The following is a 22,975-nucleotide window of genomic DNA, read 5'->3' on the forward strand; positions in this document are numbered from 1 at the left end:
ACAAACATAATATTTATTTATTTTTTTAGAATTTTTTTCAATATTATTTTTGAGGTACTGTAAAGTCGGCTGAAAATAAGTAAAGTCACTTTAAAAAATCGCATTGTTCAATCCATTTTAAAACTACCATTGATCATTAGATTTGTACAAAAATAGCTTTTCAGAAAATATGTCGACCGCGTTAAGACATGAATAACCGAATTCATATCTCTCTTCTATTAAAATTCAATTTTTTTCATCAAATTAATCCGATATTTAAGTCGGACTCTTCAAAAAAATTCTCCCAGTTTAAATGTGTTGGTTAGATTTATGATAATTTTTCCAAATTCCGTTTTAGCATAACGTGTTTTTCTAAAAAAAAAAATGAGCTCCTGATGCTGATTCGAGGTTCATCAATTCTGGACTGGTGTGTAATAATTCCAGTTATAAAATAGATGATAAACTACAATCTTAGTTTTCGAGATGTGAATTCAAAAGAAAACTGTCGGATGTCAACATATGAATTCACATCAGAACTATAAAGTCGCGGCATTTAGAATTTTTTTTTAAATTCCATTCACTTATTTCTTTATTCAGATTTCAGTTCTATTTTGTCCATATATTCGCAAGAAAGTGCACAATGGTAAAAAATCTTTAATTAATTAACGCTTTAAAAGTTAACTTCCAAGACTTGAAGTATGAACTATGAACTTCAGTTGTGAGACTTTTTTATATTCACTGCAGTGCGTGAGCTGAGAAATAAGGTAAAATTGTGGTCGATAAATCTCATTTTTTTACACATTCCCGACTTTTTACTCATTAATATAAAATCATTTTACTCATAAATATAAAATCCTGACATTTTCCTGCTCTTCCCAAATAGATAACAATTCTGGAATAAACCACTATAGGTTGTAAAGTTTCTGAGAGAAAGTTCCGTCATGAGGAAATGAATGTATTTTAGGATTTAATTTATTTTTTTATTTACATAGTATTCCGTCTTACGACATAACTTGACGAACATAATTCCTAAAATTCACTCGGTTCATAGCCACCGTTCTCCAATTTCTCGGGCACCCCACGTTCGCCAGATCACGCTCCACTTGGTCTAACCACCTCGCTCGTTGCGCCCGTTTAGGATTTAATAGGATTTATAAATAATTTTCCCGGTTTTGATTTGAAATTCCCGGTTTTTTCCCGGTTTTCCCAGTCTCATTTCAAATTCCCGGTTTTCCCGGTTTTCCCGGTTCGCTGGCCACCCTGAATAATGTCATAGATCGAAATGTCTCAAGCCAAGAGTGATTCATGCCGAAATTCCGCTGGAGGCGAAACAAATTTTTAACTGACTGATCAAGTAATTAACCGTTACTACCGTCAATATTAACACGCGCAATTCAAATTACTTTGGTTTATTTTCGGTGAAAAAAGTGAATTTTGGTGATAAAAGTGACCATTTTTCGGAAAATAGTGACTTTAGTGACCAAATGATGAAAAAAGTGACTTTTTAGTGACTTGCCCAAAAAAATTGACTAAGTCACTAAAAAGTGACTCGCTACCAGCACTGCTTTGAGCTAGTTATATAAAAACCTGATTTAAAAATTTAAAAATGCCTTTAAAAAAGCATCTTTTGGTTGGTGAAAATTATAATAAAAAAATGCATGCCAACTTTTTTTCAACTATTATTTTTAATAATTGAAATAGTTGAATAGTTAAAACGTTCAACGATAATAAATTGACCTTAAAAATGTTCAAAAAATACTTCAAACCATTTTTTAGCTCGCCATAACTTAATTAAAAAAATGTATATTAAGAGATTAGGGTGTTCAAAAAAAATTGCTATGTTCCAGAATCAAAACCTTGATGACTGGAATTCTTCTTTGGGCTGCCAGAAGGCCCCATGCCAAATTCCAGCTCATTTGATCTAACGGAACTGCAAAACCACTTTTTCATCTAACTTTTGAGTACAGCATCGATTGTTCTACAAATTTGGTTTTCTTAATATTTCATCTAAAGACCGTAAGGTGATACGAATACGAAGATATTTTAATATCCTACAGTTATAAAAATGCTAATACTATATAATTTTTCATTTATTTACAGTGGACGATTCTTCAGGAAAATATAACCAAGGATTTTTTTGGGGCAACAACTACTGGACGGGATCGAGTACGCAATGTTCTTACATTCATCGAAAAAACGAACCGATACTGAATCAAACTAAAACTAGCAAAAACAGCGATCTGTCCTATATCAACGGAAACTTTCTCGGTGCTTCAGAGATCATGCATGAGAATCCACCGTTTATGCCTGGATTTTACATGTTAAAAATACTGTTGAACGATACACAAAACTTGGGTGCGGTAGGTAAAATATGCGAAAAAATGTAACACCGAAAATGCCCAACATCCTTTTATTTCAGCCCAGAACGGTATTCATTGGACTTTGCCTGCCTGGCACGTGCCAACTGAATGATGTCATAGAGATGGCGCGACATCAGCAGGAACCATCAAGCAAGTTCGAAATTTTGGGCGTGAGATCGCCAACTTTGAACCACTATTCCCTTTGGAAAGATTCGACGTTCCAGATTCTATTGTAATTGTGGTTATTAGTCAGTCCAAACAAATTATTGATATCATAAAATATTCTTTCAACACTATCTATAACACATTAACTTTTAAAACATTTGGACCCTCAGTTTTCATTTTCTTTAAATTACTCTCATTTTAGATGAACAAAATTTGTTTTCAGGCTGCGACCAAACTCCTTGCAGACTTGGAACGGAACAATTCGGAAATGAATTTCTAGAAACAAACGGCTATTCCATCTTGAATAAATAGTCTGTTATTCCTTCTAAATTTATCACGTTTTATGTTTGTTTTTTCTTCATTCTATTACAAAATCAAATCCTTCATGATTGATCCGTTTTGAAATTTTCTGTTAAATTAGCAACAGAAATGAAAACTGCAGGGCCAGCCACGTGTAACACCAATGCAATTTAGCTTTATATACGAGGTCGATTTGATTTAATATTTTTATATTTTCCAGCTCTGTCACTTGTCTGGTTACGTTACTATTAATCGGAGGCACAACTTATGATGTTATCCTGCGCAAGCGCTATGAGGCGAAACAAAATATGAAAAAATACTCCAAGGAAATCAACTCCGAATCGTCGTCAGGATTAGGCTGCACCACTTATGATCTTACTCAAGGAATGCCTAAGAAAACGGGGAAATCCAACGCATTCGGACTGCCAACTGGTGTGAACAATAACAACTCAGATGAAAACCTGGCTATTGCACCGTCAGGAGTAGAAGAAGAAAAGCTGAGTAATTTGATACTTCCGATCGTTATCGTTGTACGTTTATCAAATCAAGCACGTTTTCTCATTCACAGGCATTTGGGCCGAGCTATTGCTCTCGTTTTCTATTGTAACCAATTTCAGGGCTATCTGTGACAAAAAAGTCGGCAACGATACGATTCCATCGATACACGGATTGCGATCGTTATCTATGCTATGGGTAATTCTAGGTACATCATAACTATGATTATAATGTCTCAACCCGACCAAGCAAATACGATTCTCATATTCATTTGCTTTACGATTATTCCAACTTTCAGGTATATTGGTAACATTTTCAAGACTGTTTGATTTTCTAACCAAATCTTATGAATTGATAGCTGATAAACTTAGATACTGACTCTATTTCTTTTCGATTCAAGACGCAGTAAAAAAGACCTGAACCTACTGTGTTGTGTATCCTTAATTTTGATACAATTTGATCATTAACACTGTGGAAGTGTTCCTAAATGCGCATATCGGGTAATATGCGCATACAGCCGTTTGACAAAATGGCTGATAAATCAATATTTAAATCCAGTTGTGGACAATACGCTTTTGACACAAGGCATGAATAAATTTTATTTTTTTTTTAAACGAACACAAACACATACAGAATCTCTATGAAACATGACGTTTCATCGAAGAGATTCCTTTTTTCTTAACTCTAAGCGTACATCCTTTGAGGATATGACGGTTAGGCTAGCATCTTACAAATGCTAAAACCACCAACCCACCGAAAATGTACTATGTATGCCGTGACCGGGATTCGATCTCATACCCTCTAGTTTAGAAGACTGGAAGGCTATCCTCTACGCCACGGGCGGCGGCGTATATATTATTGATAAATAAGTTTTTAAACCATTTGTTTTTAAATATATTTTACTTTAAAAATCGTCTCGCTAATTCTGTTGAAAATCAGAATTCCAACAAATTGAAGCTTTAAGCAAAGTTATGAATGATATTCATGAACGAAATATGAAACGGGTTTTTAATGCCCATGTCAGTAAGGTTAAATGCCTCTAATAAGAAATAAAAAAAAACAGGTTAATCATTAGAAATTTATGGTTTTTATCATTGGAATTTAATGTACGATCTATTTATAATCTTACAGTGACAATAGAAGCGTTTTATATTGATCTGATAAAAATTCAAATGATAACCACTGAAAAACCATGAAATGGCATCCCTAACTATGTTTGATGCAAAAGAACTTGTGATAACTGAAATTTTGCTAAAACTTCAGTTTAGACGTAAGCTCATCATTTGTTTCTACCATTATCATTTAAGTTTTACGAAAATATTGTAAGTGGAACTGAAACATTGCCTGAAACATACATAAGTATGCGCATTTAGCCCGCCCGGTTTCGGAACTTAATGACTTTGGCTACTAGCAATATTAACTTATCTGAATCAAAGCAATCGAAAAATGGAATTAAAGGGAATCTTTCGATGATTGCTTTGATGTAGTAGAAATATTCAATCAAGAAGGCTCACAACACATAATAGAGCATTAATTCATCTTAGTCCATCACTTGAAAAAAAAATCAACTCGCCTACTTTTACAGTTCCTGGCAGCTCATAGGGTAAAAGTTCATATAACGCCCCATGTGGCTAATACGCGCCACCCTTGTTTTGAAGAATCTGAAGCATTTTAAGCCTGCAAAATATTACCAATTTGTTCTAAATGCTGTGATTGGTCATGGCAAGTATGAATTTTTCCTTAAAATGCTCCTGTGTCGTGATAAATTCACAATTTAGGTTTTTCTTCATTTCGATCTAAATTTTAAAGCACTTTCAATAAGGTGTCACCAAGCAGAGAAAAACGAATAAGACAATATTTTCTGACACATCGATAGAGGAGAATCTAAACTACGATTTAATGCTAAAAAAATATACCGAACTCGCTATGGTATGCTTTTTATGGGTATGTTTTATCACGGCCCATGCGCTCTTTATAACGCGCCAATCATAGTAGGCTGAAAATAGCATTAATTTTTCAAAAAGGCCAATTTTCATTGAAAATGAACAAAAAGTCTAAAACCTTATTTTGAGCGTTAATTCAGCCCAAAAAATCTACTTATATATTTTTTTTAAATTTTGATTAGTCCATTTTGATTTTATTTTCATTCAAAGTGTCTGTAAGTATTGGTGTGTTTTCGGTCTTCGGCTGCTTTCGGGTGCAGGGGTGCCAGGTGGTTTCATCAAAAATCAGGACAACGCGAAGTTAAAAATCAGGATTTTTCAGGACACCTCTTGATTCATAAAATAATAAAGATTTCTGCTTAGATTGCATAAATAAAGGCGCAATGCAGGTGCTGTAAACGCCTTGATTTATGCAACATCAGTACGCAGCGTATTGGCTGGCCGGTAGTTCATATCGCAAAACATCATATGAATATCATCTGAACCGAAAATTACCATGTGTTAAATGAGTTTAACTATTTTCTAATCTATTTATTCGATTTTCTCATAGTTTAACTACAAATTCGATCAAATTTAAGAAGTTTTTATGAAAATCAGGACAAATCAGGACATTTTAAGGATAAATTTAAAAAATCAGGACAATTCGAGAGTTTTTGAAAAATCAGGAAGGTCTCTCGAAAATCAGGACAAATCCTGATAAATCAGGACACCTGGCACCTCTGTTCGGGTGTGTTCGGCTGCTAGGCGCATATTGAATACACGGCGGCGCGTATTTGCAACATAGTTTTGTTCTGTTTTTTTGAATAAGGTTTTTAAAAATCAAGTTTTTGAAGCAACTATAGCCATTTGAGTAATAAAAAATCATAGGCATTTGTAGAAAACAATTTTCTTCAACGATTGCACTCATTTTTAACACAATTTGTACATGGAATACATAGAAAATCAGCGATTCGCTTAGGTGGCGCATAATAGGGCATGTTCCCCTAATTCAAGTTCATATGGTCCAAAAATAAGAACGATACTTGATTCCGTAGAAGAAAGACATTGATGCATTGAGGAGTTATAAAATAGAAAATTTAAAGACGGATCGGTTAGTAAAATAAATGGAAAACAGAATTCTTAAAGCTGGTATGCAACCTCCAAGTCCATAGCAGGGATGAGCAACCACATGCGGCCCTCAAGACATGTTTGTGCGGCCCGCGAAGCTTTTCTCAAATTGAATTTATATAACTTTGTTTACAATAGATTATAACTCATCATTAAATACTGGTCCATATCAATTAAAAAAATGATATGTCAGTAAATTGCAGTTGCAGTTGCCCAAAAACCATTCAGATTGTTAACTTTTTTTTAGAATTTTAACTCTGTTAAATGAATTTAAACATAAACGTTGTCTTCTAAGCACTTGTATTACATCAAAATGCACACAACTCTGTTAATTTTTTTTGTTTGCCCCAATCTGAGATATGATTGAATCCGTTCGAAAATGTATAGTTTTCACAATTAATGATTCATACAACCTTTGAACATAGTGTCCAAAAATGGTAAAATTCCTTTAAAATCTGAACATTTTCGTTACATAAACTTCAAACTCACCTCCAGGACGCAAAATTGATCCAATTCAAATTCTTCATATGCAGTTTAGTGGATGTATAAGAAAGTTGCAAAATAAATTAGATTAACATATTTTGAACCAAAGGAGTTGCTATAGGGGTGCTGATTTACGTTTTTTACGTCGTCATGTCACGGTCAGGTACACATGTATTGTTTTCTCTTGACTTAAAATGTGAAAAATTGTCAAAATTTGTGATCATCAAGAACTTGGCGGGAGCTTTCCAAAAAGTATCCGTTTTTGAAAATCGGTACGGCTGGTTCATGAGATAATGCACCCGCGCAAATTTCCGTCGTCTCGTCACGCTTTTCCAAAAACCAGTACTCAATGTGGATCTATTTGAAGTGAGGTTTATAGCAATTTCATCTAAATTCTTCGAAATACTTACTCTAACCTGGAGTTACCACATCCTGCAACGAAAAAAAGAGTACATAGAAAAAAATATATGTAAAAAAAGATAAGGAGAAACGTTATACAATCAAAAACCAAGATATTTTAAGTCATTCAAATACTGCCAATTTGTTGGAATTTTTTACATGAAAACTATAAACTTTCTTTAGAAATATTCTTAAACTATTAAAAAGCGAAAAGTCGGGGACTGAGAAAACCTAGTTGGTTTATTGGGAATTTATTGCATTGCATTGCCAGATTTTTTCAGAACGTATCTGGGCTGGACGAATCTGCGCAATTTTATATTAAAAAAACCTGGTAAATCCGAGCATTTCATTTCGAAATTGTCGTTCAAAATTCCGGGCAATATCCGAACAAATTTGGCCAAAATTCAAGAATTACTTAACAGGAATCAAGACAAAAATTTTTTTTTCATAAACACTCATCAGCAAATTTTAAATCGTATTTGAGGTTTCAAAAAAATTTTATGATTATTTTTAACTTGCTCATAAAATTTGGTTTTGGACGCATAAATAAAAACTTTATACAACACAATTGGTTTTTTTCTTGGATTATTTGGCAAATAAAGTGAATAAATCCAGGCAAACTCCGGACTTTTTCAATGAAATCCGGGAAAACGGGCCGGACCGGGTTTTCCCAACTATTGTATTAAATATCCGGACAAACCCGGATAAAACCGGGCAATCTGGCAACCTCAGTTTATAACGACTCAAACATGCCTTTTTGAAAACACGATGGTAAATTTTTGTAAGTTGTATTTCTTTCGTAATTCTTGTGTAAGACGTGGAACTCAAATTTCATGAACTCGGAAAAATAAGTTTGTTTTTCTGATTAAATGTATTTCTACAGAAAAAGAGTACATAGAATAAAATTTCAAAAAAGGAAATGTAGGTACGCCCATTTCTCGCTCGAAAAAGAATACATTAGTTCTTAGAAGAGTTCGTACGGTACACTAACTCCGTCTAAATTATACATTTTCGGAAACGTTAGAAACCAAAATTTTAATTTAATGAAGATATTTTGATTTGAGGAGCACGGCGTAGGGGAAAGTCGGGTAAGACGGACACCCTAAGGTAGAATCGCAATAGAAAATCAGATATTGCTTTTTTCATCGCTGTTTTCGTACAGATGGGCAGTTTAGGTTGTTTGCTATCGCGTTAGCCATTGGAATTAGTAAAATTTCCTTCATCGAGACTGTTTTTATAGCTATTCAAAACACGCTTGCAATTTACACTTTTCAAAAATGGTCGAAAGTCGCGAATGCCATAATGATGGTAAAACGACTATAATCGAAACAAAAAAAAAAAAAAAAAAATGGTCGGCTAAAACGGAGACTGCTCAAAAAAGGTACATTTTGCCGCAAAACTTGCTGTACAAGTTGATATGTTTGTGAGTTAAGCATTTGAAATCGTTCTTCAACCAAAATGGAACCAACTGGTCCGAGTCCGGAAGCGAAAGAGTGTAGTTTCGAAATTTCGTATTTTATAGGCGCTTTCTTCACCGGAGATCATGTTTTTACAGTTTTTTTCGACCGAAAATTGCTCTTGCCAAGGTCTTCTGACCGCATATGGAGGAACAAACCGATGAAAAAATTAAAATACCTGGAGATACTTATGTGTCCGTTTTACCCGACCTTCTGGTGTCCGTCTTACCCGCCTTGGCAACTTTTTTTTCATAACGTTTGTTGTTCAAGCCCTTTGACCGAAATTCGCAGATTTTCCTCTAAACAGTTAAAAAGAAGCCTAATAAACACTCTACCTTTGAAAATGGTTGAAATTTTCGAAAATTTGGCGAGTTATGAACTATTTTATGAGGAGAGAAAATTACATCAGATAATGGATCCTCAAAGATTTTGTTTGTTTTGTTTACTATTATGGGACCTTGCTTGCTATAAATAAACAAAAGGTCTCGAAAGTGTTGATACACTTAGACGAACATATTCCCATCATTAGATTTGTGGCAAACATTGTAATTTTCGAAAAATTGAAAGTACATCGTTTTACCCGCTGTGTCCGTCTTACCCGACTTTCCCTACATGTATAAACCAGGGTGGCCACCGGATTGCCATTTTCAAATTTCCAGTTTTTCCAGTTTCAACATACCTATATAAACAAAAAAAAACAAATATTTATATTTTTAAGAATACTACAGAATATGTCTAAAATATTCAAATCAAAGGTTTTAAACCAATAATCAACTGTCTCGAAGACCTCAAAGTAAGTTTTATTTTAGTTATTTTTTTCCATTCGATAAAATGTAAGAATCTCAAAAAAAATATAAATGAATTAATACCAAAACTTATGATTTGCTAAGTTTCACGGTCTTCAACTAAGTTGTTCAATAAATTAAAATAAGTCTGACCGAAAGATTAGAAGCATTTTCCGGTGATGAAATAATCATGAATTTTTGATGAATTGAAAATGTAAGGTTTTTTTTAACATATATGTATCTCTGAAAGCTTGATTTGAATTGAGGATATAAAATAAGTGTTTGTTTTTAGTGCAGAATAGCAAGCAATAAGTTGTCATAGGCTAATTTTAATTTAAAAAAATTGATTTATGATTTTTCAAACGACATTTCACCAAAACATGAGGTGATAACAATAAAAATACTGTTCTTCGATGTAGTTATTCGCTGAACTTTTTTTCTGTCCTCTTACTCGATTTAAACTTTTACTTTTTTCAACTGACTACGAGTTTGTGCTGTTGCTGCACAATAAAGCGGAACGAAAAACTGTTTTCAAAAATTCAAAATTCGTCACGTTACGTTTTCAACATAATTTTTCTACATGTTATTGAGTATTTAAAAAAAACTAGAACAAAGTTTGTGTCATACAAATTTGGTACCTTGCTTAAAATGTTGCTTTAAATGTTAGGCTGATGTCAAGCTGAGGCGACAAGCAACGCAACACGTTCACCCGACAAACCAGCTCTCATTTGATCTCCATGGAAAAAAGCGCAGACGTGTCATGCTGAGCGCATTGGAAAGCGCGACAAAGCTGATGCCACGGTGTTTTGTAGCGCGACAAGTAGGAAATCCAATGGGAATATTGTTTTTTCTCGTTTTAAAACAGTAATTTCGGGTTTTAACCACAATTATTCGAAGATCCGTCCAAATTTGTGATAATAAACTAAAAAATATCTGAATCGACAAGAAAATTTTCATAAATTCTTGGTTCCCGCATAAAAAAACAAGGAATTTTGTCGGTTCAAATTTCGGCATTCTTGCAATCCGAGCATGATCTGATAAGTTTTTGACGGTTCCCGAAAGAAAGGAGACGATTCAAAGCATTATCAGATGTAGAGAAGTGATGATTTGTAGGGAATTTCAAAGCGACATGTCGCGCCAGCATGACATCCCAATGCGTTGCATTGCAATTCTTATTGGAACGTAGAACCCAAAGCGTTGCTTGTCGCCTCAGCTTGACATCAGCCTTATTGTCTAAGCCAAAAAATATCTTCTCAATGAAAAAAGTTTGGAAGTCAATATCAAGTGAAAAGTCACACGGCCTAATTTCACCGTTTGTTTATTAATATTGTATCGCTGGAACACTGTGGATTGTAGTAATATCGTTCTAAGCAATGATCACGACACATTTAGAAGAAAGACAAGTATTTTTGAAATCAAGGGATAAATTTAACCCGTATGTAAAATTTGAGAAAAATATTTTTTTTGAAAATATGGCCCTAAGTCACCCAAGGGCTCAATTCTCCCCACTCTCCCGTCGTAAGACTAAATCCAATATCCATTCAGCTTAGATGGGGATTAAAATGTTGGATGATGATATTTCCCGTTACTAGCTGAAGGATATTCTGAGTCTTTAGAACAACGTTATTTCTATTTACGAGAATAAATGACGAGGAAAAAGGCACGTAAGATTGTGGTTTGAATATTAAAAACAAACTCCAAGGTGGACCGTTTGAAAAAAATTTAAAAAAAAATCGATATTGCGCTGATAGCTCTTAGAATTTTTCGCACCAATTATTGACAATTGATATCAACAAAATGCATAAATCACTAGCAATTCACACTAGAGTTTTCAATTTTACTGTTCTCAGTTTGTAATAGTCTCAAAACGTATTCCTGACTCGTACTTTCCCCCCACCTTAATCTATATATTTTTAATAATGTTAAATGTTTACCTCCTAAATTGAATGGATTTAAGGTATGTAAAGGGTGATACGGTCAAAATTTGGTCAAGGGAAAACGCGTGTAAATCGGTGAAATCGTTTATTAAAAAATCAAATTCAATGTCTTTTTCAAGTTTAATTAGTATAAAATTCAGGAAAAATCTTCAGTTAGGCTTCCGCTTTTCCAAATCCGAATTGCCAGGCCTTACGCTTAACCCCTGCCATCAGATTTTGTACAGCCACCTTGTCCACCTTCTTCGCCACAGAAAGCCAGTTTGCCTCGTCCTTAGCAGTTTTTTGGTCTTCTTTAGGTTCCGCTTGACAATAGCCCAGTATTTCTCAATTGGGCGGAGCTCTGGCATGTTGAGAGGGTTCTTGTCCTTGGGAGCCACCTGCACGTTGTTGGCGGCGTACCACTCCATGGCCTTTTTACCGTAATGGCAAGATGCCAAATCCGGCAAAACAGTACGGAACAACCGAGTTTCTTCAGGAAAGGCAGCAGACGTTTATTCAAACACTCTTTCACGTAAATTTCTTGGTTGACAGTCCCGGAAGCTATGAAAATACTGCTTTTCAAGCCACAAGTACAGATGGCTTGCCAAACCAGATATTTCTTCGCGAACTTTGACAGTTTCATGTGCTTGAAAATATCTGCAACCTTTCCCCTTCCTTTTGCCGTATAAAACTCTTGTCCCGGAAGCTGCTTGAAGTCGGCTTTGACGTAGGTTTCGTCGTCCATTACCACGCAGTCAAACTTCGTCAGCATCGTCGTGTACAGCCTCCGGGATCGCGCTTTGGCCGTCTTATTTTGTTTATCATTGCGATTTGGAGTCACTACCTTCTTGTAAGTCGATAGTTCGGCTCGTTTTTTGGCTCGATGCACGATTGTAGACGATACACCCAGCTTATTTGCGGCATCTCGGAGAGAGAGGTTAGGGTTTCGTTTGAAACTACCGGCAACTCGCTTTGTCGTCTCAGCGGCTTCCGGTTTTCGATTTCCCCCCGATCCAGACTTCCTGGCTGTCGACAAACGTTTCCAAACACTTTAATTACATGTGTAACGGTTGATTTGGCAACTTTTAGCGATTTTGCCAGCTTTGCGTGCAAGTAGCTCGGATAGCAAAATTTTGATAGGGTGCTCTTCTTCCTTGGACGGCATTTTGACAACTGAAGAGTGAATTCCAAAATAGGAGCAACATTCTACACACACACACCTTCAAAATGAGGGCTGTTCAGGTTTTTTCAATGCAAAATTGAAAGAAATGCGTCAAGTTGATATTGACCAAATTTTGACCGTATCACCCTTTAAAACCCTTTTCAACTGTTTCCTAATTTACTACCCAGTTCAAATGAATTTGCTTACTAAGATAACTTTGAAAGTCCGTCAATAAATAGCTAAATTCAGGTTGCCAGATTACCCGGATATTTAATATAAAATTTCGGAAAAGTCCGGTTGCCCGCATTGCATTAGAAAAGCCCGGATTTTACCCGGGTTTATTCTCATTTTCATTCTTACCGAGGGATGAATGACATTCCGGTGTTAAAATCCTTATGATCAAATAAATAAATAAAACAAAATCTCATTCTCAATTCAAACTAAAAAAAAAAACAAATTGTGTTGCAAAAAATATATTTTTTTCATGCGTCCAAAACGAAATTTTTCGAGTAAGTTTCATAAAAATAATCATGTAGGGTTTTTGAAAGCCTTAAAATACGATTTTAAATCTACTGATAGATAATTCTGCGGCAACTTTAAGCTAAATATGTAACGTTTAAGGATCCCTTTAAATTCAATTGAACCCGCAATTCCCGGCCTTATGGGCCAACGCATTACCGACTATGTTAAAGTCAACTTCAAATTTAAGGACGATAGGGAATCAATGAGAGACATTCAAAGGTATTTTCCCACAACAGGAATTAGTCGAAATGACAAGCTATACATATTCACCATTTCAAACCATTCCATGCTTCTTCATTTCATTACAGGCTATTTTATTCGAATAAAATTAATTATGATTATGTATATTCCTTAGGTCATACGATGATTGTTGTTTTTAAGTATTCCGACAACATGGAATTGCGTAAGATTGTTGAACAAGAAGTTTTATTCCAAGCTATTTTGAATGGGGCCTATAGTGTGGATACGTTTTTCTTCATCAGTGGGTTCTTAGTATCTTACATTTATTTCCGCACCAACGCCAAAGGTAAGCTAGAGGTTTTATCGAAGGGGGTCAATGAATTCACGGCTGGAACGTACCACTTCATTGGACTTGTTGGTTATCGATTTGTGAGGTAATGCTTTCTACATACGTTTTGTCCTGCTTGATTTTGATGAAATTTTTTTCAGATTAACCACACCATACTTTTACGTTTTGGGAGTTGTCGAGGTAACGATGAGATACTTGGAACAGAATTCAGTATTCGAACCACCAACCAGAGATCACGTCACGTGCCCGAAATATTGGTGGCGCAATATTCTTTACATAAACACACTGTTTCCAGTCGAACAAATGGTATGTGAAACTTATTTCTGTCCAACTATATCCCTAGCCCAATGTGTTATCCCAACATCTGCCACATTATACGCTAATTTCGTCTTTTCAGTGCATGCTTTGGAGCTGGTATCTTGCAGACGATACCCAGTTTTACATAATCGGAGCTATTATCCTTATCATAGCTGTGCGACACTTCAAGTTTGCAGCGGCAGTTATGACTTGTTTCATGGTTTCTTCGTGGGCTACGACGGGTTACATTGCGTTCTCGAACAACCACATGCCAAATGCGGATGATCCGTTCGCGCTGTTCGACAAAATTTACGACAAACCATGGACACGTCTGGGACCATATCTGATTGGCATGAGCCTCGGCTGGATTCTATTCAAAACGAATTGCAAGATACATATGCCAAAGGTGAGCAAACCGAATAACAAAAAATCAAATACAATTTACCAAAATCATTTCTCAAGTTTAATCCAATCAACAGCTAACAACGAAATTTTAGGTTAAAAAACACACGAACTTTGATATAAGATTTAAAAGTAAAGAAAAAAATTAGAATTCAAATTATTATTCGAAATGCAAATTCTGAATTTGAGTTAAAAATGAGTGTTCTGATTCAAATTTCTGATTATGCATTTTTGAATCCACTTTGGAATCCAAATTTTATATCTGAATTCTTTTTTTTAATTTTTTTTTATTTATTTTTTTTACGCTTTATTTATTGAGGGATTAACCTTTAGTTTTCACCCTCATTATTAATATAACAATACTGGATGTTACAGAGTTTCTTAAATTTGGTCGTACAATGCACTTTGTTTAAGGAATTTTATCACTTTTTTAACACATTCACTAGTCCTCCGGCGTCGGGAAAAATATTAGCACTTTGCATGTCGTACTTCCTGCAGTCCACCAATAAGTGTTTAACTGTGATTGGAACACCACATGCCACACACGTTGGGGCTTCAGTTCGTTTCAATAGGTGCTTAAGGGTGATCTTGCTGTGTCCGGTCCTCAATCTTGTTAGAATTTTCTGGTCCTTCTTCAGCGCCGTGTCTATCCATTTCGATGTTGATGATTTGATTTCTCTTAGTGTTGTTTCCTGTTCGTTTTTCCAATTTCGTTCATGTGTCATCCACAGTCGATGTTTAACCCATTTAAGCGCGTCCGCCTTGGGTGTTTTTTCTGATAATTCTGTCTCCTTCTCTGCCCAAATTTGCCAATTTGTCTGCTTTTTCGTTGCCAAGAATGCCAACGTGACTAGGTATCCAGACCAATGTTACGTTTTCTTTGTTTCTGTGTTTTTGAATATCTTGGATAATCGGATGTTTTATCCCAGATTCCAAGGCTTCTAGTACACTAGCTGAATCAGAATATATTATCGTTGGGGTAATCGCTTTTTCTACAGCTAGCGCAATCGCTGTTGCTTCAGCCGAGAATATTGAAAAAGTGTCAGGTAGCCTGTGAGAAATATTGTTTTCGGTTGGACTAAAGATGCCAAAACCGACTTTTCCATTTGAAAGGGATCCATCTGTGTAGCCTTCTTTTTTGTGAGGGTACACTGTATTTTTTAAATTTGAAAATAAAGCAATTGCTGCTGCCTTGTTTCCACCCGTCTTATATTGCCTTTTGATAGTCCAATCTATTTTTACAGGATTTTCATACCAGTCCCTGGTTACTTCGGAGCGAAGTTTTGCAATAGGGGGTCAACGGCAATTGGATGTTCCTTCCAGTAAGTTGTTGGCTCTATTTAAAATAAAATTTTCACTATGCTGTGCTCTTTCATCAATCCATGAAGCTTTCCTTGTCCAATTATCAGCAATAAGAAATTCTGAATTCTGAATCTGAAATCTGAATTTTGAATCCAAATTTTATATCTGAATCCTGAATCTGAAATCTGAATCTAAATTCTGAATCTGAATTCTGAATCTGAATTCCGAATCTGAATTCTGAATCTGAATCCTGAATTTGAATTCTGAATCTGAATTCTGAATGTGAATTCTAAATCCGAATTCTGAATCTGAAATCTGAATTCTGAGTCTGAATTCTGAATTCTGAATCCGAATTCTGAATCTGAATTCTGAATCTGAATTCTGAATCTGAATTCTGAATCTGAATTTGAATTCTGAATCTGAATTCTGTAACTGAATTCTAAATCTGAATTCTGGATGTAAATTCTAAATCTGAATTCTGAATGTGAATTCTGAATCTGAATTCTATGAAGGATTAATGACCGTAATTTATGTTTGATACTTTAATTTATCGGTCTTATCGTTGAAAAGTGATGTCCTTTTTAGTAGGGACATTTAAAGATCATGAAATTTTGTATACATGGATAGAAGATTAGATGAAATGAAAGATGTGAAAATGAGCGGGTAGAATGTATTTAAAATTATATCAAATTTTTGTTCCTCACGGGCCAACTACTATGAAGTGGTAGATGCAGATAGAGTTGCATCTACCATCACACATTAGTAGGCCAAGCGTGGTTCGCCCCACAAGATGAAAACTGGCAGTGCGAACGAACAAAAAGATGATATGTGCTCAGATAAGCTCCCTTTAACTCAGAAACGCATCTATCGATGTATGACTCTCAGTTTGTTATCATCGCGTTTGTTAGTCTGAATTCTGGATCTGAATTTATGCGCCATAGATATGAGCAAGTAGGGCCGTAACAAGAACCGCCTCTTGGGAGGGGGACTGATTTTTTCTTCTGGTTTTTTTTCGCCCAAACAATGAATTAATAAAAGAAACTTTAAAATCATATTTTTTGTAGGTTTTATTGGATTGTTCATTTTTAGGTTCTTTAACATTATCAGTCTTTCAAATGAATTCCGAAATCTTTATAATCCATAGCTACATTTGTAAAGCCTTCGTTTTTTTTTAAATGAACACAAACACATACAGGATCTCAATGAAACTAGTGTTTCCTCGAAGAGATTCCATTTTTTTAACTCTAAGCGTTTATCTTTCGAGGATATGATGGCTAGCATCTTACAAATGTTAAAACCACAAATAACAAAAAAAAAACTTTCTTTTATTGATGGTTGAAAATTTTGAACTTGCTCATCTGATAGATTTACCTCATTTGATTTGAGCACAGAATAAGTTTTTTTTTAAATCCTTTGATGTTTTAGAAAAAAAAACTTATTCTAAATATGTTCGAATCAAATGGGCTAAATCAACCAAACTTATGAGCATATTAAAAAAAAATCAAAATTGAAAGTAAGAATCTGATTCTTGCAATTTGAATCTATATTAAAAGTTTAAGTTTGAAAGTTGCCTTTTCAAAAAACAGCAGTATTAATACACACAAAAAAAAGCATAGTAAAATTACTAAATCCGTGGTTTAAACGAACAACAGGCGACCATATTTTTGAGTCAAATATGTTTTGTTGTTTATAATACCTTACGCATAGCTATTTTACCACGTGCTCAATTTGGCTGCGCATAGTAAATTCGACTGCGTTTTAGTAAAATTGTCAATGAAATGATGCATTGTTTTACTTCGTCCCTAGTAAAATTAATATGTTTCATGATGAAACTAGTATGTGTTATGATAAAGATTAGGAGGAGCGAGGAGCTTGATTTAAATAGTAAAATTACTATGTATGTTTGTTTGTTAATTTGCATGCATGCATTATGACATTATTTGAAACATGAAAATTCAGACTTCCGACACACGTCGGTCAATGTTAGTGTGTTCTCCCGATGCTCTGGAATAATTTTCAAAGTTATGTAACTATAAAGCAGCTCAAAATTAGTTTGGTTTTTTTACAAACGGGTTTGATGATTAATGATCCTGAATTAGTGTAAACAACAAGAATGTTTACCATAGTAGAATTATCATACGCACTTATGTTTTTGAGTCAAATACGTTTTGTTCTCAAAAGTACGATGTGCGTAGTATTTTGTTGATATGAATTGGTGCTACAATGTCAAAATTACTATGCGGACGGTAGTTGTGTTAGAAATTATGATGAAATTATCATGACCATAGTATTTTCGACAACAAACATTGAGAGTTATCGAAAATTACCAGGTACATAGTAATTTCAATATTGTTTCATGCGCACTTTCACAAAATCGATGTTAAACTTTTCGTGGTTGAAAATACTACAGCGCTGAAATGGTAAAATTATCATGACAGCGTCTTTGGGATGACCACTCAATTTTTTTCCGTGTAATGTTAAACAATACACCGAGAAAATATGGAATCAACTTAAGTTAAAATTAAATGTTTCTTTTTAGCAAATACTGTTTATTAAAAAACAATTCCTTAACTAAAATTCTGAGGAAATTTTATTTCAACCATTTTTATTTTCTTATTAAACTCAAATTCTACTTAAAGCCTTTAAGCTAAAGTGTGAATACAAACTGACTGATTCATTTTTTGATTTAAAATTTTGAAATTAAATTAGGCGTAATCCTAATAATGTTTCAACACCATGGAAATAAAGTAAATAGCAGCCAGATATGGTGTTTGAAATATGGTAATTCAATTTGTAAAAATAAACCAATGACAGGCAACGAAAGATGTTGCCTATGTGTACGGAGAGGATTGTGGTCAGTTTATTTTGGCTTGTAAAATGTGAATTGCACATAAACGTCATTGTTGGTTGGTTATCTTTCGAATACAGTAGATATAAGATAACAAAGCGGAAATTCAAACGAAATATTGAGGAAATTTAAAAAAGAATACAATTTGTCTATGACCGGACATCATACTATTATCTATGCGGACAAAAAAATATTTAAAATTAAACATGATTTCAACTTGAAATTTGGAATGCTTCAACAAGATTTTAGAGACAGGAACCTACCCTGAATGTCTCAAGACAGCTAGAGTTATTCCAATATTTAAATCTGGAGATACTCTCGATGTAAATAACTACCGTCCCATATCATCTTTAAGCATTTTTAGTTAGGTTTTCGAAAAGCTCTTAATAACCAGAATGAACAGCTTTCTAAACGAAAATAATGTTTTCTACAATCTACAATATGGGTTTAAATCTGGAACAAGTACGCTTACAGTCATCTGCGAATTGCTAGATTCTGTGATTGAAAAAATAGATGCCAAAAAATCGTGGGTGGACTCTTTCTAGACCTTAAGAAGGCCTTCGACACTCTTAATCATGGTATATAACTGAAAAACTTGGAGTGTTATGGCATAAGAGGCCTAGCCAACAATCTTATACTTGGCTAACAGGAAACAATTTGTCATCTTAGGTGAGGCAAAGAGCTCTCTAGAGAGCTTCCACGTTGGTGTCCCACAAGGCAGCAATATAGGACCTTTACTGTTTTTACTATACATCAATGATCTCAGCAAATTACCGCTGCGTGGTATACCTCGTCTATTTGCTGATGATACAGCCTTATTTTATCCTGAAAACTGTCCAAATGCTGTTATAACCAACATGGAAGAAGATTTAAAACTCCTTCACAAATATTTTTCAGCTAACCTCCTGACCCTCAATCTTGCTAAAACGAAGTACATGATTTTTCACTCTCCGAGGAAAAAAATTGAACTTAATTGCGATCTCAATCTATCAAATACAACTATATAGAGGGTTACCAACTTCAAATATCTTGGAATAATTCTAGACGAAACTCTGTCATGGCTCTGCCACATTGATCAACTAAATAAAAAAAATATCATCCCTGAGTGGAGTCTTATGGAGGGAGAAGGCTTTTGTCCCAGGTCATATTTTACTTAAATTTTATTTTGCTTTTGTACACTCCCGTTTATACTATTTAATAGCTGTTTGGGGCAGAGCGTTGTTTTCCCTTGTTTTTCGTCTACAACCCCTTCAAACCGTTGTCTGAAAACCATACTCAATTTTCCTGTTCTCTATCCAACAAATTTAATTTATTCTATTCGCTCTCATACTATGTGATCTTCAAACTATAACCTATGTTTTTGATAATTTAAACTCTTCAAACAATAATCAAAACTTAAGATTCAATGCGGGTTTGCGATATCACAATACTCGTCAATCTCAACATTTGATGCGCAGTACAAGTTCAACAAGTTTTGGCCAACGTCGAATTTCCTTCATTGGTCCAACAAAATTCAACAGCCTTCCTGAATAAATTAAAAACAGTTCCAACAGAAATATTTCTAAGACCAAACTTATGCAGTACTACAAAGATAACCTAATCCGATGATCAAGCAACCACTTATTTCAGTCCTTTTTTTTAAATTTTCTTAGCGATAAATTTAATTTAAATTATGTAGTTTTAGTCGTACTCTTAGTTACTCTTTATATTAATAATGCTTTTAAATATTAGTTTTTTCATTAATAATGGATCTCTTAAAAGGAATTACTTTCACTGAGATTCATTTTAACAAATATTGTTATATTCCCTCATTACATATCCTCGCATTAAATAATCACTTTGAAAGTTCTCAGCATTATTAAAACTTTGCTCGCGTTTTCAAGTACATATTAAGTTTTTTCTTATTTTGCTGCCAGACATGCTGAGAACAGTTAGCGCCCATTACCAGGGGGCTCAAATCGAGCTTTTTGGTGTGGGGGAGTGTGGTGAGCCGCTAAGAAATAAAAAAAAGGGTTCTAAAACAAATATATTTTGGTCTTCTGAGAAACTTTGAATTGAGCTGTCTGGTCATTGATAATATTTTTATAATTTTTTCGAAACAAATGTTTCATTCTGGTTTGTCAAAAATACTTTTATGAGAGGCTTCATAGAATGTTCAATATTAAAAAAAAAAAGAAAACCGTACTCACAAGACCTGTGAAACTGATTTGAAACATTTTGCTACGTTTTTGTGCTATTAGTGACAACTTTGGTGAAGAAATTCGTAGTGTTTGGCACTTTTGGAAATGTTTTAAAACTAACAAAAAATGATTGCTTTTACCACATGAATATGTTGTAAATTCATTCATTTGAATTTTAATTACTTATTCTGAATCTGAGTTATGAATCTGAATTTAATATTTGAATTTTGAATCTGTTTCCGAATTTCAATGCGATTTCTTAAATGTACAAAAAAACGATTTTTGAATTTTTATTCAGGATCAGAATTTTAAATATGAACAAAGAAGGGAAATTTATTTTAGAGCCCTCAACTCAATCATGAATCTTTAGTTTAAATTCTGATGTTTTGGGTTTAAATTTAATTTTTTTTCGGACTTACGTATTTGAATGTTTATATGAAATTCGTATTATGAATCTGATTCAGATTTTTAATTTTGGATCGCCATTTTCAAGCATTGTTAGTTTGAATTCTGCATCACAATTAAGTTTAAGAACTTTGAATTTGAATATGAAACAAAAATTCAGAATGGTTTCTTTTTTTCATATTCGGAATATTATTATCTAATTATTGAAAATGAATCTGAGTTCCGAAAACCATAAATCAAACTTTTGAATGAAATCTTATTTGAAACAGTATTTCAAAACAGCATTTCATTTCTAATTCCCAATGACGATTCGAACGAAAACAGAAGTACAATTTTTATTTAAGTAACACGGAACCAGAACTTCCGGAATGAGTTTAATGTCATTTGAAGTTTAAAATCCAGAACTAAATTTGCATCAATAAATGAGAAATTTTGAAAAACTGTATCAGAATGCTGAAGTTGGAATTAGTTTTCGAGAGTTTCGCATCATCGGAATTTTATTTAAAAAAATATTATTTCTGGGTGTAATGTGAAAAACATCGCTTGCTGTTTCTCAACCCTCATGAGGGGGGCCTCCGAAACTGCCATGTGAACACGTATCGAAAAAATAAAATAATTTTGGAAAAATACATTATTATCAATAATGTACCTTAGTAGATAACTCCCAATCAAATGTTACTAACTAGTACCTACACTTCTTATATTTCAGATTGTAGTCGCATCAGGATGGACAATATCGCTCGGCATGATACTATACCTTCTGTTTGGATTGTTCAATACAACATTGACCCGATTCGCGGCTGCCGCGTACAGTGCATTATGTCACACAGCATGGGCCCTGTCATGCGCCTGGGTTATTTTGGCGTGCTCAACGGGTCATGGTGGATGGGCCAACAAACTCCTCTCAGCCCCTATACTGTATCCATTCTCTCGAGTGACATATTGTGCATATCTAATACATCCTCTTGTGAATAGGATATATGCAATGGAATCAGATTCTCCTATTCACATGACACCAAATAACATGGTACAGTATATGTTCAATTCCGACGATTGATTTACTTAATTATAAAATTTGCTCTTCTTCGCTTTTTTTTGCAGACCACGTTGTATCTCGGCCAGGTGGTGGCGTCTTATGTGATAGCCTTCCTAGTATCACTTTCATTCGAGGCACCCGTTGTTACTATGCTTAGAATAATGTCACCTAACAGAAAACGACAAGTATGACAAAACTGTTGCAGTTAATTTGAAAGCAAAACAATTCCACACAAATAAGTTTTGTAATTTACTATTGCTCATAAATACATTCCTCCGTTAGGCAAGCTAGATTTAGGTTAATACTCATGGGACTCTTCACGTTTCACGTCAATTCACCATAACAACGAACCAACATAAATTTACATAAAAAACGAAAACGACGTGAAATGACTTCATTTAATTGTATGGATCCTCTAGAGATCAAGTGTACAGTGACGCGATTCATTTGACTGATGCTATTAAATTATAACAAATTCATACGGTATGCATTAAAAAAACATAAACTCTAAAGCATGAATTATTTCTCTTTAAGCCGAAACTCTCCACATTCGATACCAAGTCCTCCAATATACTTGTCATGAGTGCTAACCTATAGATTATAGGAGCGCTGAACTCCCCACATAGAGATTGAGAGAAATATCGTATCATTAGAAATTTATGAAATCATAAGTTTCTGGAATACTGGTAAATCTGGTAACAAACTATACTGAAAATTATAATTCAAAGCAATTCATCAATTATTCCTATCCATACAAAAAAATTGTATCGATGTGTATATTAATCTGTAATTTTTGTCTTTTTTTGGATTTTGTCATTTTAACCTTTTTTGTCATTTTTGCCTTTTTTTTTGTCATTTTTGCAATATTCGACGTTTTTTTTTGTCTATTCTGTCATTTTTGAC

General features: G+C 34.3%; 1 protein-coding gene across 2 annotated transcripts in view; it reads left to right on the top strand.

The window, feature by feature from the left end:
- LOC129754622 (nose resistant to fluoxetine protein 6) overlaps window positions 1-22,584 on the top strand; it is a 55,219-nt gene extending 32,635 nt beyond the window's left edge. The window contains exons 2-10 of one of the 2 annotated variants that reach the window (XM_055750785.1): window positions 2,080-2,339; window positions 2,399-2,571; window positions 3,025-3,305; window positions 3,373-3,507; window positions 13,429-13,687; window positions 13,743-13,908; window positions 14,000-14,305; window positions 21,746-22,063; window positions 22,138-22,584. In XM_055750785.1, the coding sequence (XP_055606760.1) occupies window positions 2,080-2,339; window positions 2,399-2,571; window positions 3,025-3,305; window positions 3,373-3,507; window positions 13,429-13,687; window positions 13,743-13,908; window positions 14,000-14,305; window positions 21,746-22,063; window positions 22,138-22,263 (2,024 nt within the window). In that variant the 3' untranslated portion in view covers window positions 22,264-22,584. Of the gene's footprint in view, window positions 1-2,079; window positions 2,344-2,398; window positions 2,572-3,024; window positions 3,306-3,372; window positions 3,508-13,428; window positions 13,688-13,742; window positions 13,909-13,999; window positions 14,306-21,745; window positions 22,064-22,137 lie in introns of those variants that run through there. The other variant, XM_055750787.1, reaches the window with a different exon arrangement.
- Window positions 22,585-22,975: the final 391 nt, after the last annotated feature.

This window comes from Uranotaenia lowii, chromosome 3 (genome assembly GCF_029784155.1).
Source record: "Uranotaenia lowii strain MFRU-FL chromosome 3, ASM2978415v1, whole genome shotgun sequence".
Lineage (NCBI taxonomy): Eukaryota > Metazoa > Arthropoda > Insecta > Diptera > Culicidae > Uranotaenia > Uranotaenia lowii.